The following is a 22,529-nucleotide window of genomic DNA, read 5'->3' on the forward strand; positions in this document are numbered from 1 at the left end:
TAATGAATGTCTTTATACGTTTTTGTCTTATTATGAGAAAGAAATACGTTTTTTTGGACTATTTTTGAGTATTTTCATATCACATCAGCTGCAGGGGGCGCTCTACTGTTACTTAGTTACTTAGTTCTGCTTTAACATCGGCTGGTTATTGACCACAGCAGCAAGATAAATTTATTCGATTATGTACAATGGCAAAGTTTTTTTTATTTGTTTATTCCACATTAAAGTAAACTCATCTGTAAAGCTGTGGGTTCAAGTTAGGGATGTGCAGGAGTAGTTTACAGTGACATTACAGTAAGCAGTCGGCCTACTCATATTTATTATGCAGAGAAAATCAACCCCAGAGTCATTCTTGTATTGCTGCAGACCGATTTGAGGAGCGTTTCATTATTCATTTAAGGCTTACAACCCATCAGATTCCAATCAGATTCCCATCAGAGTTTGCTATTACCTGCCTGATACGGCAAAACTGCAAACATTATGAAACAATGATCACACATTATGAAGATCTGCATGAAGTTCAAGAAACGCTTTACAGCACAAAACCGCTCATACCTCACATAGAAAGGCTGATGTGGTTTGACGCTCACGATCTGGAGAAAAAATACAAAAATGTCAAAGTCCAGGTATGAATGACTCAAAATACAGTGTTAAAATTGAACAAAATACTGATTGTTTATGTAGTGCAGATATGGAGGGTGAACATGGTTTTACAAAGACCAAAACAGACATTTAGCAACGGTGCCTTCTTTGCCTCTTTTCCTTTTATCTTATTTTAACCTTTGTGCCGAGAAAATGTCATATCAATAAAAGCTTTTTAACATGGGGGGGAAATCAATGTCCTCCAGTTGCACCTATTTTCACACCGATGGGAACAGGAGAAGGTTGCCGGGAACAAGAGTGCTGCTTGTTGCTACGACTTAACACAGAACCTTTACTCTTGCACTGCTTTATTGGCCACATCTTACATTGTAAAATTTTATTGAGCTGAAAGGGAAAAGGAGCCGTATCGCCATAAAGATTCACAATGGATTAAATCATAACCAATAAAACACATAGAGTCGTGTTTAATTGCTATAGGATACAGTATGTCCGTTTTTTGCTGAAAAGCTAGTAGGAGATGAATAGAAACAAATTATAATATTGAAATGGTTGGTCTGGGGATATTCAGAATTAAACTGGTATATATAGTCTATAATAGCTTTAAATGGAACTGCAAGACAAGCTGATCAGAAACTTGTTACTTTATATCCCTCAAAATATTCTTTGAGGTGGAATTTCTATAAAAAGGTCCTTTTTGGTCTTGCTTGGACCTCCTGAGAAGCAGTTCTTGGGGCATGATTGTCTGAATGCATTAAACAGTTAAGTGCACTCCAATGTATGTTGTTGTTGGTATATTTTCAAACGTACATAACTGCCAGACTTTGATATCTGTGGAAATGTCGGTCTGAAATGCTTTTCAAGATGCATGTTGCTTCGTTACAAGGTTCATTTAAGCCAGTGCTCTCCATTAGCACTCGTCATAAATTCCCTGCTTGTCATTCAGTTTATTTACTCTCGCTACGCAGCGATGCATGTTGAACACTGTCCTAGGCTTATGATTTAAGAAACTGCAGAGTCAGCGTCCTCTAATGTCACGTTCTGTGGTGATTACCTCTTCGGCTCCTGATGAATGTCATTGGACAAAGCTCTCTGCACTGCACTTCAATGTGGTGCATCTGTTTCATCTGTTTCTGTATCTTAGCGACAATGAGATCTATGGTACATATGGTGGAAAGGCTTAGTAGGCAGCAGATCGTTGTTGTATAAAACTCGAGTTTGAATGCCAAAAAGCCACAGTTATTGACAAATCTGCTGTGTTTTTTGGCAGAAGTGCAAAGGGTTTATAGACATACATCAGCAAAAGCGATGGTAAAAAAGAAACAAAAGCATATGGAACAACCTGATTAACTGCTGGGTCACTATTTGTAAAACAGTTAGCTTGGCATTTAAACATCTAAAAATCTCCACTGGTTTAACATTAAACTAACTGAAAATGTTGATGACGTGTGACACAAGCGCGAGTTCTTCTGTAGCTAAATTATTCTGTGCATCAAGGTTATTTTGGAAGAATACATTCTTTTTTATTCTTTTTTATTTTATCAGTTCTTTTTGCAGTTTTTAATTTGTATTTATTTAGAATTTATTTTTAAAGGAAATATACTTAAAATTCTAATTTGATATATTCAATAAATTAGTTACGGTAATTAATATTTTTGATGAATTTCACACCTCTGCACTAAATTATTCAGACTGGAACTTTAACAGCCACATCAAATCAATAACATCAGCAGCTTTTTACCCTCAAAAAGCATTGCCAAAATCAAAAGTATAGTGTCTAATCCAGATTTGGAGAGATTTACACATGCATTTGTCTCCAGTAGATTAGACTACTGTAACGGCCTGCTCACTGGCCTCTCCAAACAAGCTGTAAAACAGCTGCAGTACATCCAGAACGCTGCTGCTCGGGTCCTGACTAGAACCAGGAAGTACCATCACATTAGTCCTGTTCTCAGGTCTCTGCACTGGCTCCCTGTGGCTCAGAGAAGAGACTTTAAAGCAGCTCTGCTTGTGTACAAGTCTCTCCATGGCCTAGCACCAAACTACATCCCAGACATGTTAGTGCCATATGAACCATTTCGGACTCTGAGGACCTCAGGGACCGGCTTCCTGCTGGTGCCAGAGTCAGGACCAGACACGGGGAATCTGCGTTTCAGTTTTATGCAGCTAAAATCTGGAACAGTCTTCCTGAGGATGCTGACAATGATCAAATCCAAGCTAAAAACAGTTTTGTTTAGCTGTGCATATGACTGAATAATTTTCGTTGTACTCTTTTCTTTTATGTCTTGTACTGTTTTGTGATTTAAATGCATTTTTTCCTGTTGTGTGAAGCACTTTGAATTGCCTTGTGTACGAATTGTGCTCTACAAATAAACCTGCCTGGCCTATGAGATCTATCCAGTATCAATGTATTCATCTGTGTACACTTGCTGTCACAACCTTGGAAAATGAAAAACCATATAGTATAGCCTTCCCTCCACAACCAACCGCAGAGGCATCACGTTTAAATAACGTCATGAGGAATTGAATTTTAATCGACCACTTGACTAATTACAGTGACTTCAGTGTGACACTCTTCTGTCACAATCACTGCCCGACGCCGTCTGTAACCGCTGCTCTTCTCTTTTATTGAGCAGCATTTAATTCTCCCCTTTCAACGCCTGTCATTCGATTTCTCGCTCTGTCCATTCTTGTTCTCCTCTCTGCCGCCTCATCAGTTTATGGATCAATGGCTGCAGAGGGATAAGGTGACCTTCTTCCTCTGACCAATGGCAGGGCTGGGAATAGACTGTGTGAGTGAAAGGAGCAGTCGTTCTGTTGACATGAACACAACACAAGCTAAGCGCTGTAGCCTCAAATATTGCTGATAAAGTGGATGCCCTTTGCCATTTGTACCGTTCGGCTTTAATCAGTCCCCGTCCCGACTTGAATACACACAATATTAGGTTTAGCACTGGACTGGGGCATGAAGTTTGTGCTGGACAACCTTATTAGCTGTTGAAATACATGATACAGTAAGTTCTTGAGAGGCACGTGCAATCATTTCTGAGTGGGCTGGGTCAGTGCAGACATGACCCATCTCCCTCATTCCAAGTGCATGAAAGCGCTGTGCTGTGATTGGCCGGTGGCTGCGGGGCGGACTGAATTATTAAAACGTGCTCTTCATCTGGCTGTAAATGCTCATTGAATTTGACTCTCTGATGTTTTGCACTTACGCTTTCCTCTCTAACTCCATTTAGGAACCAAGGGAGCGGGAAAAGAGGGCACTGCGGCACAAGGATAAAGACATCGTGGTCTGTTTGGATGGCGTTGTAGATAGATAGATGAGGGAGAGAGTGTGGAGGAGACGGGTTTTGGATAGTGGGATAAAGTGCGCCCAAAGCACTTCTCTGTCCTGTACCTGCAACACGCACCTGCCTCACTAAGAATAGATTCTCTGCACTAAGAGGTGTATTTGCCAAATCCACAGGGACCAGTTTTGCAGCGGTCATAAGAGAGCTGTTAAACCACCAAATGTGTTTTAGTGACGAGAAGCTGGAAGGGAAAGGCTCGTGAAAAAAGAAAGTGCAGTTTTCATTTTCTATCAATAATTCAGGGTGTGTTTTATCTCCTGTTGTGTGTAGATGCAGAATTCATGCCTCAGCGATTTTACCGGCGGCAAAACAAGTGTGTAAATATGTGAGAAAACAACACGCACAGCAAATTGGGGCATTAGTTGTCATTAAGGCTGTTTATTGGCACAGTAAAGTCAGTAGTCATTTCATGCAGTCAATTCATTACCACAGCGTAACCTTCGCGCGCTGATATTGGTGCTTTCGGCTGACACCAATATTACTCAATGGTGTGAATATCGGCCGATACTGGGCCAATATAACAGTGCATCCCTAATCTTTTTATTTATGAATTGTGCGTCTGTATCTGCGATTGACAGGCAACGGAATTTCACCCTTCGGGGATCAATATAGTATTTATTAATTGATCTATCTATCTATCTGGGAGTGCACAATATTATCACAATAGATACAATTCATACTGTGTATTATGGTTCAGTGTTATAATGCAATTCAAATTTAAAACACAAAAATGAAAAACTGTCAGTCTGGCATTTGTAAAAGTGTAACTGCACATTAAGTACGGCTTGTTTGTAATATCAGCCTTCTCCCAATGGTGCGTGACCATTTAGTGCATTATTTATTCACTATATAATTTGTGGTGATATTCTGTGTATTCGGGGCAAGTTGGATGAAGTGTCTTGTCCAAGAACAGCAGTGAACAGCCTGTAATGATCAGAGCTGAGGTTAAATTGACAAAGGTTTTACTCAATGAGCCACATCGATGATAACTTCATATGCAAATTAGAAATGACCACTGCTTACCACAAATTATTTCCACTGGTGACCTCAGACGGGCAAAGCAGCAAAGAAAAAGAAGAGACTAATGTGCAAGCACCATGCGGAGGAGTAATATCGGCACATTCACTTCTGTCCCGCTTGTCTCTGTTTTGTTGTTTAGTGATTTACTCCAGATATAAATGTTCACAAGCTCTGCGCAGAGGAAAATCAGATTCTAAATCCCGTCTAAATTAAAAAAATTGATTTAGGGACTTGTAATAAAGTGACAAAGTCTAGGCGGAATCCCTATAAAAGGCTTTTAAAAGAATTTTAGGATAATTTTGGTTTGGAGAACAAACTGACCCTGATTCATCCCAGAATGGTTGATTTGACTGGAAATAAAGAGTGTTGTGGCTTTCTTTTTATGTTAGCATGCTTGATAGTTTCCTTTTGCCAGATGGTCAGAGAGCCCATCGGAGAGGTTTGAAGAGTAATGTATATTATTCATGTTTTAGTCTTGAGCAGTCTGACTCCACACTTAAACAAGAAGCAACACATGTCCCCATGCCCTGACACTGTTGCCAGTATTGTTTTATACCGAGCTGTTGGAGGCCAGTGTGTGATTTGCACAGGGTCACATCATCGGCTCTCTCCTTCATATAAAACTGTGTCCAGTGCAGCAGCAAAATTTAATATCTGAGTCGAGTGAACAGCGCACTGCGAAGACCAAACGTAATCCTTCTGACGGATCGATAAATACTGTCTCCAACAATAGATGTGGGCCTTTAGATGTCACGGTGACGGCTGCTGATATAGGAGCGGCCCTGATTAGATTGGACTGAATCCAGAGCACATTCCTTTTCACCAGTGGCTCCTCCAATCATCCGCCGGCTTTCTCCTCGTTCTCTGGAGCTACTCAACAGATGCACCGCTTAACCGTGGTTGCATTTGGCTGTTTCAATTCTCCATTTTCCCTTCCCTCCTCTTGGGCATTTACAGGAAGCCGAGCGGGAAAGCCAGACCATAGTCATTAGCTTTTCTCTCTATGCGGGTTTGTGTGCATCAGCTAGTACACCCAGGTGGTTGGCTTTAAAGGTTGAAAAAAAAAAAAGAAGGTTTTTCTGCCCCACAGCAACAAACATGGATCAAAGTAATTGGACGTTTTGGGGTTCACGCTTGGTCTGTCCAAAAGTGCTCATATCCAAGTGTGCTTTTTTTATTTCCCTCTACTGTAGTGGTAACGGCGCACACGTTCGTAGCCCCTCACCCAATAAAACATTTTTCTCCCAGTGTTGAATAAAACATGGTGGTAAAAAGTGTGTCAAAGTCTAAGTGCTGGTAAAATGATGGATAGATGTTTTTGCTTTTATGCTCCGTAAAACAATCTGTGTTTTATACGTTTAGATGTTAGGGTGTTGATATGATGTTTTTTCTTCTCTGTGGCTGCCTGTTTCTGCATTTTTGGAATGAGCTTATTTCACTGTCTGATATTGTACTTGAGACGCACTTGATTAACCCTGGAGGTCCTACAAAGCAGCAGGAGGAGGCAGGGAAAAGAGCAAGGGTGATGGGTGGAAGAGAGTGCACCAGGAAATTGGGAAAATGGCTGCAGAGGTTATTAGAGGAGGTAATCAAGAGAAAGCGATGGAGTATCAGGTTTATATTCCACCACCACTGGAGTCCAAAGCCGTTTATTATGATGTTATCCTATTATTGTATAAAGAAATACAAAAAGCCATTGTGTAAATATGCTATATTCTCTTTATATTTCAATGTTTTGTTGTTTTTTAATACAAAAGGCCCAAAGCATACAGACATCTTTCTTTTTTCTTTGTAATTATGCTGGCCTTGACCTGAAAACTGCAAGAACGGTATATTTGATGTCTGGCTATGAAGAAGATATACTTTATTTCTCCTGAGTGCTGCTGAGTGCCTCTGGGGCAACCTGTCTGGAGCAGTGGGCGAACTTGTGCGTGTCCATGTCCTTTATGCGACCAATAAAACACCAAGGTGAGATCTGCATTGAAAGATATGCTCAGACCTCTTTTGGGAATTCAGTTGCATAAAATAGATTAATAATTGAAATGTTAAACTATTAAATAAATAGCTTTTATAGTCGTGCATCATCATCATTTTACAACAGATGCACACAGTTTAGAAGAAGGGAGAGACGAGGGGGATCTGATGATGAAGTTTTGCAATTCTAATCTCCTGTTTGTTACAGCTGAGGAAAGTGGGACAGCGCTTCATCCAGACTCATAATAATACACCCACACTGGAGAAGAATACACAAAACACAGAGCTGTGCCCTTGATCTGGTGCTCCACTTTTGACTGATGTGACAGAGGACAAGAGGGAAAGTTACAGCCGAAGGCGGTCGGTTTTCTACTCAGATGAGACACAAATGACTCCTGCTCGGGTCTAATTCTCGAGTGTCTGTTACACATCGTGTTACTACTGACTACTACTACTGACTAATACAACTGGTACTGTATGTTAGGTTAGACGACAAGTGAATGATTAGGGATGTGACAATATCTAATTTTAGCGATACTTTCATCATACAAAACATCACGACTTAACACGAATTATTCACAATTATTGACTTATTAGACAAAAAAATGTGAAAGTCTTTCTTCATGTTCTGCAGATTACCATTCCTCTATTATGTGATCAGCTTTTATATGATAGTTAAAACCTCTTTTGCTTTGAACGTTTCACGGGTGGGATGTTGGAATTTAGCTTTTTTTTATTCCATCTGATTAAAGGGAGCGGCTAGATATGTTACATCAAAAAGAAAACTTATTTCCAGGCCTACCAGTCATTCGGGGAAAAAATCAGGGTGAGTTTGTCTCTAAAGTCTCTAAATCTCATTTTTACCTTCAGCTTTTAGAAAAGAGCCAACAAATGCTCAAACAAGTGTCAATCAGACCGTCCCTCCAGCTTTACTCATTCATATTACATAATTTAACAAAGAAAGTGTAGGCGGAATTTAAAATCAGCTTTCTCTGTGCAGAGCTTGTTTCTACAGTAAATCAGACGTCACATCAGAATACAAAACTACACAGGGTTAGCTTCATTCAGACTCCAATTGTTTGTACTCGAGGGTTCAGGAACAGATTCAATTTTGAATTGGGGCTCATTTTATGGCATATAGGCCCCAAGCTTAAGGTGTTAACGGGACATAACCAGCCAGATAAGAAATAAAACACACAACATGTAGGAGTGATATGACAAATTTTTGCTTTTAAAATGGTCACAATTATTAGGCCCGAGCGCCACAAGCTGGCGAGAGGCCTATTAATCTCGTAAGGCCGTGCGAAGCACGGCTGCGAAAGTGCGCACGTAGTGCGCACAAAATCGAGCGCGTAGCGCTCGCCCACTTCCAAACACTCACTAACGCACTCCTCCACTCATGCACGCCCCGTGCATACTAATTAGTTGTAGGAAAATGGAACATTACCGTTGTAAACGGGCGAAGCCCGTGCAAAAGTTCGCACTAAACGAGCACTTTACATTGGGATGACGACCGCGAAGTCATCCCCATATAAAGCACTCATTTGCGCTAAGTAGCTCACGAATACGTTCCCCATCTCTTGCATGTTCCGTGCATATAAGCATGTAATGCAAAAATTGAACATTATTACTGTATAGAGGGCCAAAAACACAAAGTGGGCGGAGCCCACTCAAAATTATCGAAAGTACCCGTCAGTGACCAGGGACCCACACCATGAGGTAGGAAAGCGCGAGCGCTTTCCGAAAATGTATAGTTTATGATATTTGAAAAATGGGAAACATTGTTTTCGCATCGGAATATTATTCTTTCTTTCTTTCTTCTTCTTCTTCTCGGGACCAACCCCCCTATTTTTCACCCAGTGAACATTGACGAAAAGTCACAAAAATTTGCACGCCTCTAAAAATCGTGCCTCTCTACATTCTGGCTATTTCCCTTTTCTAAAATTAAAAAAATTGGCGCGTCAGCGCCCCCAAATGTACCAAAAATGCATTGAGAGATGGGAAATGACCCAAAAAAAATCTGATCGTAGAATCATGAAATTTGGCGCAGAGGTAGATGGTGACAAGAGAAGTAAAAAATATTATTACGGCAACGCCGTCCGCCCAACCAAATGTCGGCCATATTGCTTCAAAAATGGCTAAACATGACTTCGGAGTTTTTCCAAACGTCGTACTTTTACGAACTCCTCCCAGGGCGTTGGCCCTAAAAAGCTGAAATTTGGTGAAAATGCTACTGAGGAGTGGGACATCAAAAGTTATCAAATTTTTTTTTTTTTTTTTTTTTTAATGTGGTTTGGTCAAAAACAAATCAAAAGGTGCTCAACATTCAAGCACAAAACTAAATTCGAGATACATTAATGTTTTTTGACCAGGTGTAGGCAGAAGCCAAAGCTTATTGTGCCTACCCTTCTCTCAAACGCTCAACATTGGTGGACATTTTATAGTTCATAAGCCACAGTTCATCAACAAAAACAACACTACATAATACTGGACAGTTTGCTCACAAGTATCCTCCACAAGCATTCAAGGTTTTATAACAAAGCTGCATTTTCATTCTGCCAAATATTTTTCTATGATTGTTTCCTTAAAGATCCTTTTAAACAGAAATAAAGAAATGGCATTTTTTAATTCATCGCAACAATTGTTCCATAATTTAACTCCTTTACTTGACAAACAATGTTCCCTCAGCGTTGTTCTCACATAAGGTCTGTCAAATATACACGTTCCCCTTAAATTATATTTACTTTCCCTCTGGGCAAACTTTATCCTCAATGATGTAGGGACTTGATTACATTTAACAAGATACATAAATTTAGCAGTATACAGGTCTACCAAATCATAAGATTTTAAAAGCTTAGATTGAATGAACAAAGGGTGACTCGGCGAGTTATAAGATGCATGATTGATCAGTCTAATGGCCTTTTTTTGTAGAATGAAAATTGGTTTGGTTCTAGTTTTGTATGTGTTTCCCCAGATCTCAATACCATATGTTAAATATGGAGTAATGAGAGAACAGTAAAGTAAATATAAGGCATTTTTGTTCAAAATATACTGCAATTTGTATAAAATTGCAATAGTTTGACACTTTTTTCAGTACATTTTGTATATGTGTTTTCCATGAAATTTTGCAATCTATGATCACTCCAAGAAACTTAATATAATTGACTCTTTCAATTTCATAACTATTTATTTTGATTTTGATATCATTATCTACATGTTTGTTACTGAATACCATAAATTTTGTTTTATTTAAGTTCAATGATAATTTATTTAATGCAAACCAGTTGTTTAGTTTATGCAGTTCTCTCTCCATCACCTTCACCAACTCACTAAAATTATGACCTGAGCAGTAAACTGTGGTATCGTCTGCAAACAAGATAAAATTAAGAACATCAGATACTTTTTGGATATCGTTAATATATAATAAAAATAATTTTGGGCCCAAAACAGAGCCTTGTGGCACCCCACAACTAATTCGCTGACAACTAGACTCTGCTCCCTTCAGATGAACATATTGGAATCGATCTGATAAGTAATTATTTAACCACGAATTTGCTTTTCCCCTAAAGCCATATTTTTCCAATTTTTGTAATAAGATTGTGTGGTCAATTGTATCAAATGCTTTCTGTAAATCCAAAAATAAACCTATTGTATGGAGTTTTTGATCTAATGATTGGGAAATATTTTCAACCAGATTAACTACTGCCATCGTTGTGGACCTGTGTGCTCTAAAACCAAACTGATACTCATTTAATATATTGTTGACTTCAACATAGTTATCTAATCTTTTAACAAACAATTTCTCTAATATTTTTGAAAATTGTGAAAGTAAAGAAATGGGTCGATAATTACAAGTCAAATGTTTGTCACCGCCTTTGTACAAGGGAATAACCTTTGCTATTTTCATTTGATTAGGAACAATTCCTGTTTTAAAAGATTGGTTACAGATGTGAGTAAATGGATTGACAATATGTTCCATGATATTTTTGACTAAAAACATATCGAACCCATTATTATCTGTTGATTTTTTGTTTTTACAGCTCTTCACAATTTTCAATATTTCATTTTCATTTGTTGGGTTTAGAAAAAATGAATTTACACCTTCATACGTGACCCCAATCTCCATGTCATTGTTTTGAGGGGGCACAATTTTTGTTGCCAATTTATGGCCAATGTTTACAAAGTAATCATTAAACTCATGAACAATTCCCTTAATATGACTTATTTTGTCATTGTCTTTGTTCAAATAATTAGGATAATTATTATTATTATTATTATGTCTCTTGTGTATTAAATCATTCATTATTTTCCATGTTCCCTGGATATTTTGTCTATGTTGCATTAATAATTTTGTATAATATTCTTTCTTACAATTTCTGATTATATTAACTAATTTATTCTTGTATGCTTTATATTTAATTTCAGAAACCTGCGTTCTGGATTTTAGGAATTTCCTATATAGTTGATTTTTCTTTCTGCAAGCCTTAATTATTCCTTTAGTAAACCAGGGTTTCAGCATCTGTTTTTTACAAATTATTGTCTTAAGTGGACAACAATTATTATAAATATCAAGTAATTTTGCTAAAAAGAGTTCATATGCTTCATTAGGATTTTCATACCTATAAATTTCATCCCAATTTTGTTTACTTAATTCCATTTTCAAAGTCTCAATTGCTTCAGGTGTTCTATGTCTCACTGTTCTTATGTCGCTAGTCTGATTACAAGGTGTTTTAAATACATTTTGAAGAATTGCAAAAACAGGAAGATGATCACTAATATCAGTCATTAAAAGACCTCCATCAATTTTACCAATTTCATTTGTAAATATGTTATCAATTAATGTTGCTGATTCTGTTGTTATTCTAGTTGGTTTTACTATTACTGGAAATAATGTACTGTTATAAAAAGTATTGATAAAGTCTGTGGTTTTCTTGTGTCCACCTGGGTTAAGCAGGTCAACATTAAAATCACCACAGACAATGTAAGACTTATTTCCAATTGAGTGAAACATATTAGATATAAACTCATTAAAATGATCCAGAGAAGAACCAGGTGTTCTATATATGCAACAGACAGTTATTTTTTTTTGTTTCTCCATGTGAATCTCAACCGTGACACACTCTAACATATTATCAACTGTAGTAGACATGCTTTCTATACGATTACAATGCAGGTTAGAATCTACATAGAGAGCAACTCCACCTCCTCTCTTGTCTTTTCTATTCACTACAAACAGTTCATATCCTTCCAGTTCAACAGCTGAGACTTTATCCTCATCTAACCATGTTTCAGAAATAGCAACTACACTGAATTTTGGGAATAATCTTAAATAATCTTTAATAAATGGAAAATTGCTCCAAAGACTTCTACTATTAAAATGTATCACAGAGAAAACATGTTCCATGTTCACTGTACTCTTAAACTGTTCTTCTGTGTAATATTGACAATTTGTCTGACTACAGTAAGTATCAGGATCTATATCCTTTTCAACATCATATTTACCATGTTTAACATTTAAATAATTTAAGTTATTGTAGAAATCAGTTGGATCATCTATATCATTAATGGTCTCATCATTTAAGTGTGTATTTTGTTCTACCATGGATCCAAGTTCTGGCATGTTGTAAGAAAAAAATATATATATATATAAATAATAATAGTATCAATAACAAAAATAATGGCAAAATGTATGGAAAACTCCACTGGTCCAAACACAAGTTGTTCCATAATCCAAACGAAAGGTTCATCTTCATAGAGTTCATAGTCCATTAAATAAGAAAGTCTCATCCCTATAATCCAAAACAAACGATCATCTTCGTGAAGTTCATAAGTCATTTCAGTCAAAGAAAAGTCGTATTTAAATAGTATTTGCCTCATTTGTACTGTTCCAAGTCTTTGACGTCCCTTACCGTGATCACTCGTGCTTGTTCAGGCGTTCCATTTAGACGAATGAAAACACGACCATTCCTGGTCCATGTCGCTTGTATTTTCTTTTGTTTCCACAGAATTCGCGCATGTCTTGCAATATCTGCGTTCTTGCTGGTGAGGTGTTCATTAATGTACACCATGCTCCCCTTTAGCTTGCGTGCCTGGCGCAGCAGATCCACTTTGTGCTTTCTGTTCACAAAGCGAACCACTATCGCAGGTTTGGCATCGCTACGCTTCCGGGGAAGCAGGTGGCAGGCCGAAATCTCCTTCGGATCCACTTTAATGTCTTTAGTTGAGAGAAATGTAACTACTTGTTGCTCCAGTGTTAGCAACTCCTCCACCGGTGCGTCCGGTCCCACCATGGCACCGGCGCCAGCAGCTGCTCGTGCGTAATTGCGATGTTTTGTTTCTAGCCCATTAATAATTACGTCCTCCATTCGTGTGTATTGTTCAAGGTCATCAATACGTCTTTCCAATCCATTAATGACCCGATCTTTTTCCTCTAGACGTTCCCGTAGCTCTTTAACTTCATCCACCAGTGCCACTAGCTTCACTTGCTGCTGCGTCACGGTGGCGATATCTTTAGACAAGCCGTTTAGCGATGCCTTGATTTCGTCCAAGTCTTGGACAACTTCCATCAGAGGATCTGATTTCTTTGGTGGCATTATGGTTTTAAGTTTGTTGAGTTGAGAAATATGACACAAAAGGAACCAAATGTACTAACGTTAGTTTATATCTATCTCTTTTTTCAGAGGGAATGCAGGCATACTGATAGTTTCAGGACCCTTACATTGATACCTCTCACGGTCTCTGTGCGGCGAAGCCGCAAACTGTAGCTAGAATTTCAGAAATCTCCCATATTTAAAATTTCTGCCGTTTGCGCAGATAAAGTCCGAATTGCGTCAAATTAGAATCAGTTGTTAAACTCTTTGCCCTAAACCTACTTGAAGTGAAATAAATTCATTTGGCGCCACAGCGCCCCCTACAGATTTTATATGGAGGTTAAATGTTTAGTTTTGCGAAATTATATGAAATTTGACACACAACTCAATTTTAGCATCCCCATCAAAAAAGTCAATGACTCATGTCATAATTGTTATGGCGTTGCCGTAACGATGACCGAAACCTTTCATGTTATTCCAATGGGGAAATCGCCAGAACATGTTTACACTTTAGACTTTCACAAACTCCTCCCAGGGCGTCAGCCCTATTAACCTGAAATTTGGTGAGACTCATCTTCAAGACCATCAAAAGTTATCCACATTTTCATTCAAAGAGTCACGGTGTCTGTGCGGCAAAGCCGCACATTTTGCCAAGAATTCAAAATAAAATTGCTTTTTGATGGTAAAACAAAGGGGAGAAGATGTGACAGCGTCACAGATTCAGCAGTAGGCGTAATAAAAGGACAATTGGGGCGCGTTAGCGCCCCCTCCTCTTGCGGCGTGGCGGCGGTGTGGCGGCGGCGTGGCGGCGGCGTGGCGAGGGCCGATCATTGCCGCTTGCGGCTATATTTATTATTATTTTCTATTATTTTTTGAAGGATTCATTGTGATCTGAACAATCACAATAATCGATAAATAACCAATTGATCTTGACATCCCGTGACAAACCTCTTCTCGGTGGTGGTCAGAAAAGCAAGACACATGTGCACGTCACCCAGCCACACACCTGGATTTATTTCCCCTGTTGAAAGCAATGAGCTTGTTCATAAAAACGCTTTATCCCCTGTAACCTTCATAACTCGCACATTCTTTAAATTGACCCCAACCTTAACCCTAATCCTTGTCTCTCGTGTTTGACATTATCCGTCCATAAAGGATCTCTATTGGCGCAAGATTTACGAGCCCTGGGCACTCGTCTCTTACCTGCGCGGGGCGGAGTGTCAACGTGGAGAGGTAATTATTTGCTTGGCCAGTCTTAAGCTTCTGGACGCTCAAGGGCAGTGCTGACCATATGTGTGGGTTTGGATTTGTGTGCCATGAAGCGTTGTCGGGACGCTCGCAGAATCTATAGTAGCTTGTGATTTGTGTGTGTGTGTGTGTGTGAACAATGGCTCCGGTGACTTTGTCCCTCTGGATGTTGTGTGCACCTCAGGGAGTCATAGCCGTCCTCACACTCAAACATCTCCTTTGCATACAGAAGATAATGGCAGAAGTGAAAGAATGGTGGTATGAAAGGAGAGAAGGGAGTGAGGACAGCAAATGAAAAGTGGAAGTACAAAGATTCACTTCACTGAGAGGCATTTGATCATAGCTATTTTAAATACTGCGAAAAATGCCAGCGAAATATTCAATATATTGTTTATTATACCAAGAGCAATGCAAGTACTTTCCTCCGCTTTAACGGATGAAATGAATAGATAAGTCTGCACGGTCATGAAAACCATGATCTCATTTCCGACTAAATCATTGGGAAAAACGAACCGAAGTTTAAACCACAACCAGAACCGAAGCAGGACTGTAAACTGAGGTGGAACCAGGAACTACAGACAAAACTGTGGTAGATCAGGACAGATCAGTAGGTCCAATTTAACATATTTTGTAAACCAGGACTGACTACAAAGAACACTTAATTTAATATTCACTAGCAAGGACCACGCCGCAAAAAGGAAATATGACAGAATGCTTATTGATAATAGTAATGATGACGATGATGAATCGATAATGGACCGATGAAAGCAATGAGTTTGTTCATAAAAACAACCCAGAGTGGGCTGGGTGGAGACTCAGGATGGGGGCTCCATCTGAGGTAATCAGCCCAGCCAATTCAGACCCCCCTTTCCTCAGATGGTTATGTGTTAAGATGAAGGTGATGGGACGGTGTGGTCGAGAGAGCAGAGACAAGAAGAGATGCTGGGATAGGCCTGTATAAGTAGGGCTTCTGGGTAATTAGAGGTGTGGTTCAAGCTCGAAGGAGGAGAAGGAGGTTGAGGCGTGGTCCACAACTATAGTAGAGTATAATTTTGTATGTGGCAGCACTCACCTTTAGACACTCATCAATCCTGCGAGATCACCCAATCATCACCACAGCAGACAGATAATGTTTCTCTTTCTAGACCCATAAAAATGTTTTTCACGACTGCTCTCTGGGGCACTGCTACCTGTTTATGTTCTCCTTATTATTTGGCACTGACTTGTATCTGTAATGTGCGCGCACCCCTGCAGACTACAAAGTGGGCATAAATTGATACCATTACCGTGTGAGGCAGATCCCATATATGTTTTTTGGTTGGTGGGCGTACGTACACGATGCATTTGGAGTGCGGAGTCTGTGCAAATGCGATTTCATGGTGTCGTTTCCAGGGTGCCAAGGCGGCGCGGTCGTAAATCTGAACCAGAGGATTTTTGAGTGACGGTCTCAAGCAACTGCAGCCGAGAGAGCAATAATAAAAGCAGCCGGCTCAAGGTGGCTCCTGCCAAGTGGCCAATGATTAGACCAGAGTGAAGGAGAGTCTGTTTGAATGGCTCCTCATTTCTGCTTCATTCCCCTCCAGAGGCTCGTTTTCAGCCACCACCAGCTTCAATACGGCACTTTCATCTTGTGGCGGCCAGAGTTTAGGTTCAGAGCATTTTTTTTAGGTATTGTTGTGGTGTGTTAGGTCAGTTAAACTTAAAATGTTTAATGTAATCATTGCAATATTGTGGTAGTTTATTGTAGTGCCCACATGATAATACCCAAGTACCCACTCTTTAGTCATTATAAATCAGTTTACTACCATATACCATTATATTTTCTTGTTTTAATTATGTTAAAATATATCTTATAGAAATATTATTCAGAATATTAAATGTACCACAGAGAACATTTTAGATTAAAATGCTACTTAACTCCACCTTACTTTTATATTTAAAATAATTCCCAGTTTCCCCTTGTGCTGGGAAAACATCATTACAACTCTGATTTATTTTGGTTTCTGAATGAAGTTATGGGTTGTGTTCACATGAAAACCCTCTAGAATGATCTGTAATTATCATCATCAATAGTTTAAAAGTGGAACTGTAGCAGGTCAGAATTCTATGGTGGAATTGCAGATTTGATGACCTGTAATGACCGGACCAATTCACGCCATCTCTGACGACACAAATAAGTAATGCCATTTTACAACTCCAAAGATGTGATTGTGATCAGTTGAACAGACTTCAGGCCATGAGATTAATATAGTTTTAGAGCCAATCACTAACAAATGGATCAACATTTGTGGTATATTATTTAAAGATCAGACATTTTTGGGTTTGATTAACTATATAAAGTTCCTTCTTGAAATATGATCCCCCATTTTGTTGTTACACCTATTAATACAGCGGCTGTTCAGATTTTGATGCAGCTGCTGTTTGTGTATATGCTTTGTTTGGGGCTTTTGTGTCTATTGACCCTGTAGCATTGATCCAGCAACAGTGGGCAGGTCCTGCTCATAATCTTCATCCTGCAATGGAGCAAAGGCAGCTTGCTCTTCAGGTCTGGCAAACACAGTCTGTAAAATCAAAACGGACTGAATCATCTGCTCCCTGTGAAGCCTTATTTATGGGAGAAATTAGTCTCAGTGCTTGCCATTAGTCTGCCTGTGCCAATTTATGACGAACGCATGTCACTGGCCTCGCCTCCTTGACTTATTGATTCTACCTAAAGGGGGGGTCCTAAAACATCTCATCCCTAATGCTGGCGGGAGTCCAGGGTGAATAAACTTCAGCACGTGCAGGCTGTGGAGGTTGCATCAAGGTGAGGCCGGTTCTGGTAGACTGTCTGCTGCTGCTGAGGGAAAGGGCTCCCAGAAGACCCTCTCCCACTGGTCATTGTGTCTCTGAATAGCTGCTGCATTGCAGATGGAGGAAGTGGAAAGAAGTGGAAGAGTGGTAAAGATGTGGATGAGGAGGAGAGATATTTGTTATGAATCAGGAGTCAGAATATTCAGTATAATGGTCAGTCACTGGTCACACAGCCAGGCCTACAAATACTATACAAATCAAATGATATAAACCTGGGCCATTTCAGCTAATGTAACTATAATAATTACATTTGATGAAGAAAACACAGACAACAAATCCAGCCCTGGCGGGATATCACAGCTCACATTAGACAGGACCCTCCCTCTCTCTGCTCATACTCTCCGCTGCCTGCGCTCACCTCTTCCAGTCTCGTTTACCGTTACCGGAGAGACGCGTGCTCTGTGTGGCTTTAACGGCAGAGCGGCTCGTGCTCTCCCCGCCATTTCCTCTCCTGAGCCTGGAATGTCGAGCAGCGGCTCGACCTCGCGGAAGGAGTTTGACGTGAAGCAGATACTCCGGATCCGATGGAGGTGGTTCGGCCACACCGCCCTGTCCCCCACCCACTCTCCGCCACTGGATCACTTTACCGGGAGGAGAGCGGGCGGCAGTCCCGGAGACAGAGCGTCTGTGAGCAGCTGTAGCGCTTCTTCTGTCGGCATCAGCTCCAGCGTGAGCGGTCCAAGCGGTCTGGTGTCCAGCGGCAGCGCCGGTTCTAATCTGTGCCACGGGAACAGCAACAGAAAGTTTGGAGAAGCAGCGGGGAGTCGAGCCGCAGCTGGAGCCGCGGCAGGGAGCTCCTGTCCCCGCTCCCTGAGCCAGCCCGAGTGCAAAAGCTCCACCGCGGCTCTGTCGTGGGACTCTCCCCCACCACACCGACGACCCCGTCCGCTCTCGTGCATGGAGCCATCGGGAGATCTGCCCCCAGAGCCCTCCGCTCAGCCCGGGCTGGAGGAGGAGGCAGCGGCGACGGGTTCAGCGGCTGCGGGCGCCGAAGACAACAACAACAACCCCGCGGAAACAGACTCCAGCTCCTGCAGGTAAGAAGCCCGCAGCGGACAACCCGCGCGCCAAAAGTTTGGAGTCTTCGCGGAGGTAGAGAAGACTTATTTACCTGCGTCATGTTTTACTGTTATGATGGTGTCATAAACCTATAGTGAAGTTAGTGGCTTTCATGTGACATAAAGGCATGACTATCTGACTGGCATCTGACTTGTGGTGAACCATCACTGAATTATAACGTCTCCTAAAGACTTTTATATTTCAACATAGTCTTGGTTTAGTGTGTATGTTGGAGCATTGTTGAAGGGCAGGGCAACATCTATTGATTATTTTTGGAATGGTTCATCTGTCAATATTCCCCCCTTGATTCGTGGTTTAATCACTTAATGCCAGTGAATTTAAGAAGTTTTTTTTTTTACCTATGTCATTTTGTAATTCATTCTGAGTCGTAAAACCATTATTACCTCAATTATATCAGTAATAATTTAGTTATTTATCTGATTAGTTGTTTCAGCCATAGTGTCATATGGGTGGAGTCCGGTGCAGCAGCAAATTACTTAGTCTTAAATCAATGGACAGATTTGGAGCGTTCATAAAGACTACAGATATTACGCTATATGTAACATGAGCCTTGTACATCAGGCCTTTGCTCGGATCATTCCTGCATCATACAGCTTTGGATGCACTGGAGAGCGTGTGCAGTCATATGAGCTTGTGTCCCTCTGTTGCTATGTACAGTCTGAGCGCACACGGGTGGCTGAGTCTCAAATGGGATCATGGTGGGAGATGTGCACTGAATGCCATAGTGGATGGACAGGGATCTGAGCCCAACCCATCGCTTCCTCTCAACTCTCCCTCCCAATGCACCCTGCAGGCGTTCCATGAAAGTCTATTATTGTTGCATCTGTTAACAACCAACAGAGCAGCACAGGAACAAATGTAACCTCTTTGTCATCTGCATTTGACCCTTCTCTATTGCTGCTTGGGGAAGGGGCAGCAAGTGACCACCAGGAGACTTAGATCGAGAGGAGCAATTCATTGTTTTCTGTAGAAAACTAGAGAAACATTGGGAAAACAAACTGTAAACACAGTGTACTCATCTGCTCTAGGGATTGACTCCACCATCCATTTAAACTTAATTCATGGAATATTATCTGCTTTTTCTTTTCATGGTGGTTTAAATGCACATCAAAATCATCTAATTATTATGTGATTTCTGGACGTTTTAGATGATTTAAATGACATATAAACATCAGTCTGATGACAGTAATCAGAGGGACCACGATCAGAAAGAAATCAGATGTTTTTGTTGCTTGTCTGTCATTTTAATCTTTTATAACTCCAAAATTCGTATGATACACAGCTATTTCAAAGTGCATGATTTTTTTCGTTTTTAAACTCAAAGAACCCGATGGGAGTGTTTGTTTTGCACGCACTGACAGCTGAGTGTGCCCTTGCCTCAGTTGGCTGGCAAAACGTTTTCAAAATCTGTGGGTATGTTGTGTGCACCACCGAAAACACCCTCTGTCTCTGTTCTTTGGTCCGTGTTTGAAGTTTAAGAAAGGCTGTCTTTTCAATGCTCTTAATTGAGCCTGGCAGCCGTTCAAAGTCTTCTCCTCTGGCAGCATTTAGCCATATCTTGTCTGCTCACACACACTGGGACAAACGTGTAGGGACGCTGGCCTCGGAGATATGCACAACGATAAACACGAGGACGAGATGGAGTAATGGATGAGATTGGACAGATGAAGTGAATGAGAACAGGGACAAGAACAGGATTGCAATGTGTGCCTCGAAGGACATGTTTTACCTTAGGGTTATACCTTCTCTTTACCAATTCAGGCAAGTGTATTGGACTTTTAATATTATACAACCATTTTGGCTGGTTCAAAGATGGAGAAAAAAGTCCACGTTTACCATTTTGGTAATGTAACAATAACCAAATCTCACGGCCCTGAAATAAAGCAAAAGATCACGTCTATGTACTATCAAAAAAACAATGAATTTTGGAGAAAGAGCTCGTTATTCATATATTCTAATCACTTTTATTATGTTATGCTATTATCACTTTCCAATATTATTGAGACAGTTTTTGTAACATCCCTTGAGCCAGTAATAAACTCAAGGGAAAATGCCCACTTTATGTTTATGGGCTGCTGACATTTTAATTGGCATTTTCTTTAACCTGAGCTAAATTTATTACTCTCTTTAGTCCTGGTAATTGGACCATTAAGAGTCTTTCTCAGCTCTCAGTGAAGTACAGTGAATGAAAAAGAGATGGCAGAAGAAATACAAAAGGATTTCTTTACACAGCAGCCATGTCTTTGTCTCAAACAAAAACACTCTCTCACTTTCTGCTCATGAACTCAAGGCTCTTCTCATTGTCTGTGTCCTTTTGCACGGGTGACATGGGTGTTGTGTGCAGGACGTCCAACAGCAGCGTCACACTGTCCTCCTGTGTGTCTATGGAGCCATGTGCATGTCCAGAGGAGTGCACGTTCACTGCCCTGTCCCACGCCGACATCACCTTCCGCAAGATGGAGGGCTACCTGCGCTCGCGGCAGCTCTGTGACGTCATCCTGGTGGCGGGGGAGCGGCGGATACCTGCGCACAGGTAACGAGGCACATCATCCATCCAGTTATCGGTGTGATCCCTCATTCGTCCATGAGTGTTTCATTGTAGAATAAGAAAGGAGGAGGGCGAGAAAGCCAGGAAAGAGGAGGGAGAGAAAGCCAGGCTACAATAGGAGGCTGATGACCCATTAAAGGGCTGATGGTAAACAAAGAGGCTAGTTGGATTGTAAACAAAGAGGGTTAAGTTTCTGGTGAAACCAAAAACACCCTTAAACAGGAGGTCCCGCCCGAAACGTAGTCCAGATGACTACAACTGAATCTTTTTCTACAATCCATCCAGTTATTACTCCGAGAGCACATCCTATACAGACTACAATAACACTTACAAATATGTAAAGTGTTTATGGTAAATGATATGGTAGTGTCGCCGCTATTTGACCGCGTTTTAGCGCTGTTTTAGACCGCGCCGGGTTAAGGTTAGGGTTAAGGTTAGGGTTAGGGTTAGGGTTAAGGTTAGGGTAAGGGTTAAGGTTAGGGTTAAGGTTAAGGTTAGGGTTAGGGTTAAGGTTAAGGTTAAGGTTAAGGTTAGGGTTAGGGTTAGGGTTAAGGTTAAGGTTAGGGTTAAGGTTAGGGTTAGGGTTAGGGTTAAGGTTAGGGTTAAGGTTAAGGTTAAGGTTAGGGTTAGGGTTAGGGTTAGGGTTAGGGTTAAGGTTAAGGTTAAGGTTAAGGTTAGGGTTAGGGTTAAGGTTAAGGTTAAGGTTAAGGTTAAGGTTAAGGTTAGGGTTAGGGTTAGGGTTAGGGTTAGGGTTAGCCATGAGGCTATAAGGGAAATGCCGCGGTCCCTGAAACTGTGCGGCTATTTGACCGCGCCACGGCTCTCCAGCCACGGCCAAATGATATACTGGTATAGATGGATTCTTGATTCAGTGAAGTACTGAAAATATTATCCAACCCAAAAGACAGAAGATCAAATTAGCAAATGCATATTATAGATAACGATTCTATTATAATTCTACTGTATAAAATGTATGTACAGATAATATATTCTATTGAGATTTGTATTTTAGTTTCACCATTTCTTCAGAATATACGATTGCCTGTTGTACAATATATACAGAGTTCCTTTTATTCCATTCTGAACTGTCTACACAAAGTCTCGTGAGCCTGTGCATCATGCATCAGTCACACTTGTCATCCAGCGCACAGCGGCGGCCCTTTCCCAAATGGGCCCTTCTCCCTTGCACTAAACCCTTCCACTCCATCAGTGTTGTTGTTTTTCGATGGTGCAGCATAATGTGTTGGGCAAGGGAGAAGAGCC

At 40.6% G+C, this 22,529-nt stretch overlaps 1 protein-coding gene across 3 annotated transcripts in view; it reads left to right on the forward strand.

Moving 5' to 3' along the window:
* klhl5 (kelch-like family member 5) overlaps nucleotides 1–22,529 on the forward strand; it is a 37,233-nt gene that overhangs the window by 4,368 nt on the left and 10,336 nt on the right. The window contains exons 1-2 of one of the 3 annotated variants that reach the window (XM_072463947.1): nucleotides 18,003–18,675; nucleotides 21,063–21,251. In XM_072463947.1, the coding sequence (XP_072320048.1) occupies nucleotides 18,101–18,675; nucleotides 21,063–21,251 (764 nt within the window). In that variant the 5' untranslated portion in view covers nucleotides 18,003–18,100. Of the gene's footprint in view, nucleotides 1–18,002; nucleotides 18,676–21,062; nucleotides 21,252–22,529 lie in introns of those variants that run through there. The other 2 variants (XM_072463948.1, XM_072463950.1) reach the window with 2 other exon arrangements.

Source organism: Eucyclogobius newberryi, unplaced genomic scaffold (assembly GCF_026437365.1).
Source record: "Eucyclogobius newberryi isolate DKJ021-1_F unplaced genomic scaffold, fEucNew1.0.hap1 SCAF_4, whole genome shotgun sequence".
Taxonomy (NCBI): domain Eukaryota; kingdom Metazoa; phylum Chordata; class Actinopteri; order Gobiiformes; family Gobiidae; genus Eucyclogobius; species Eucyclogobius newberryi.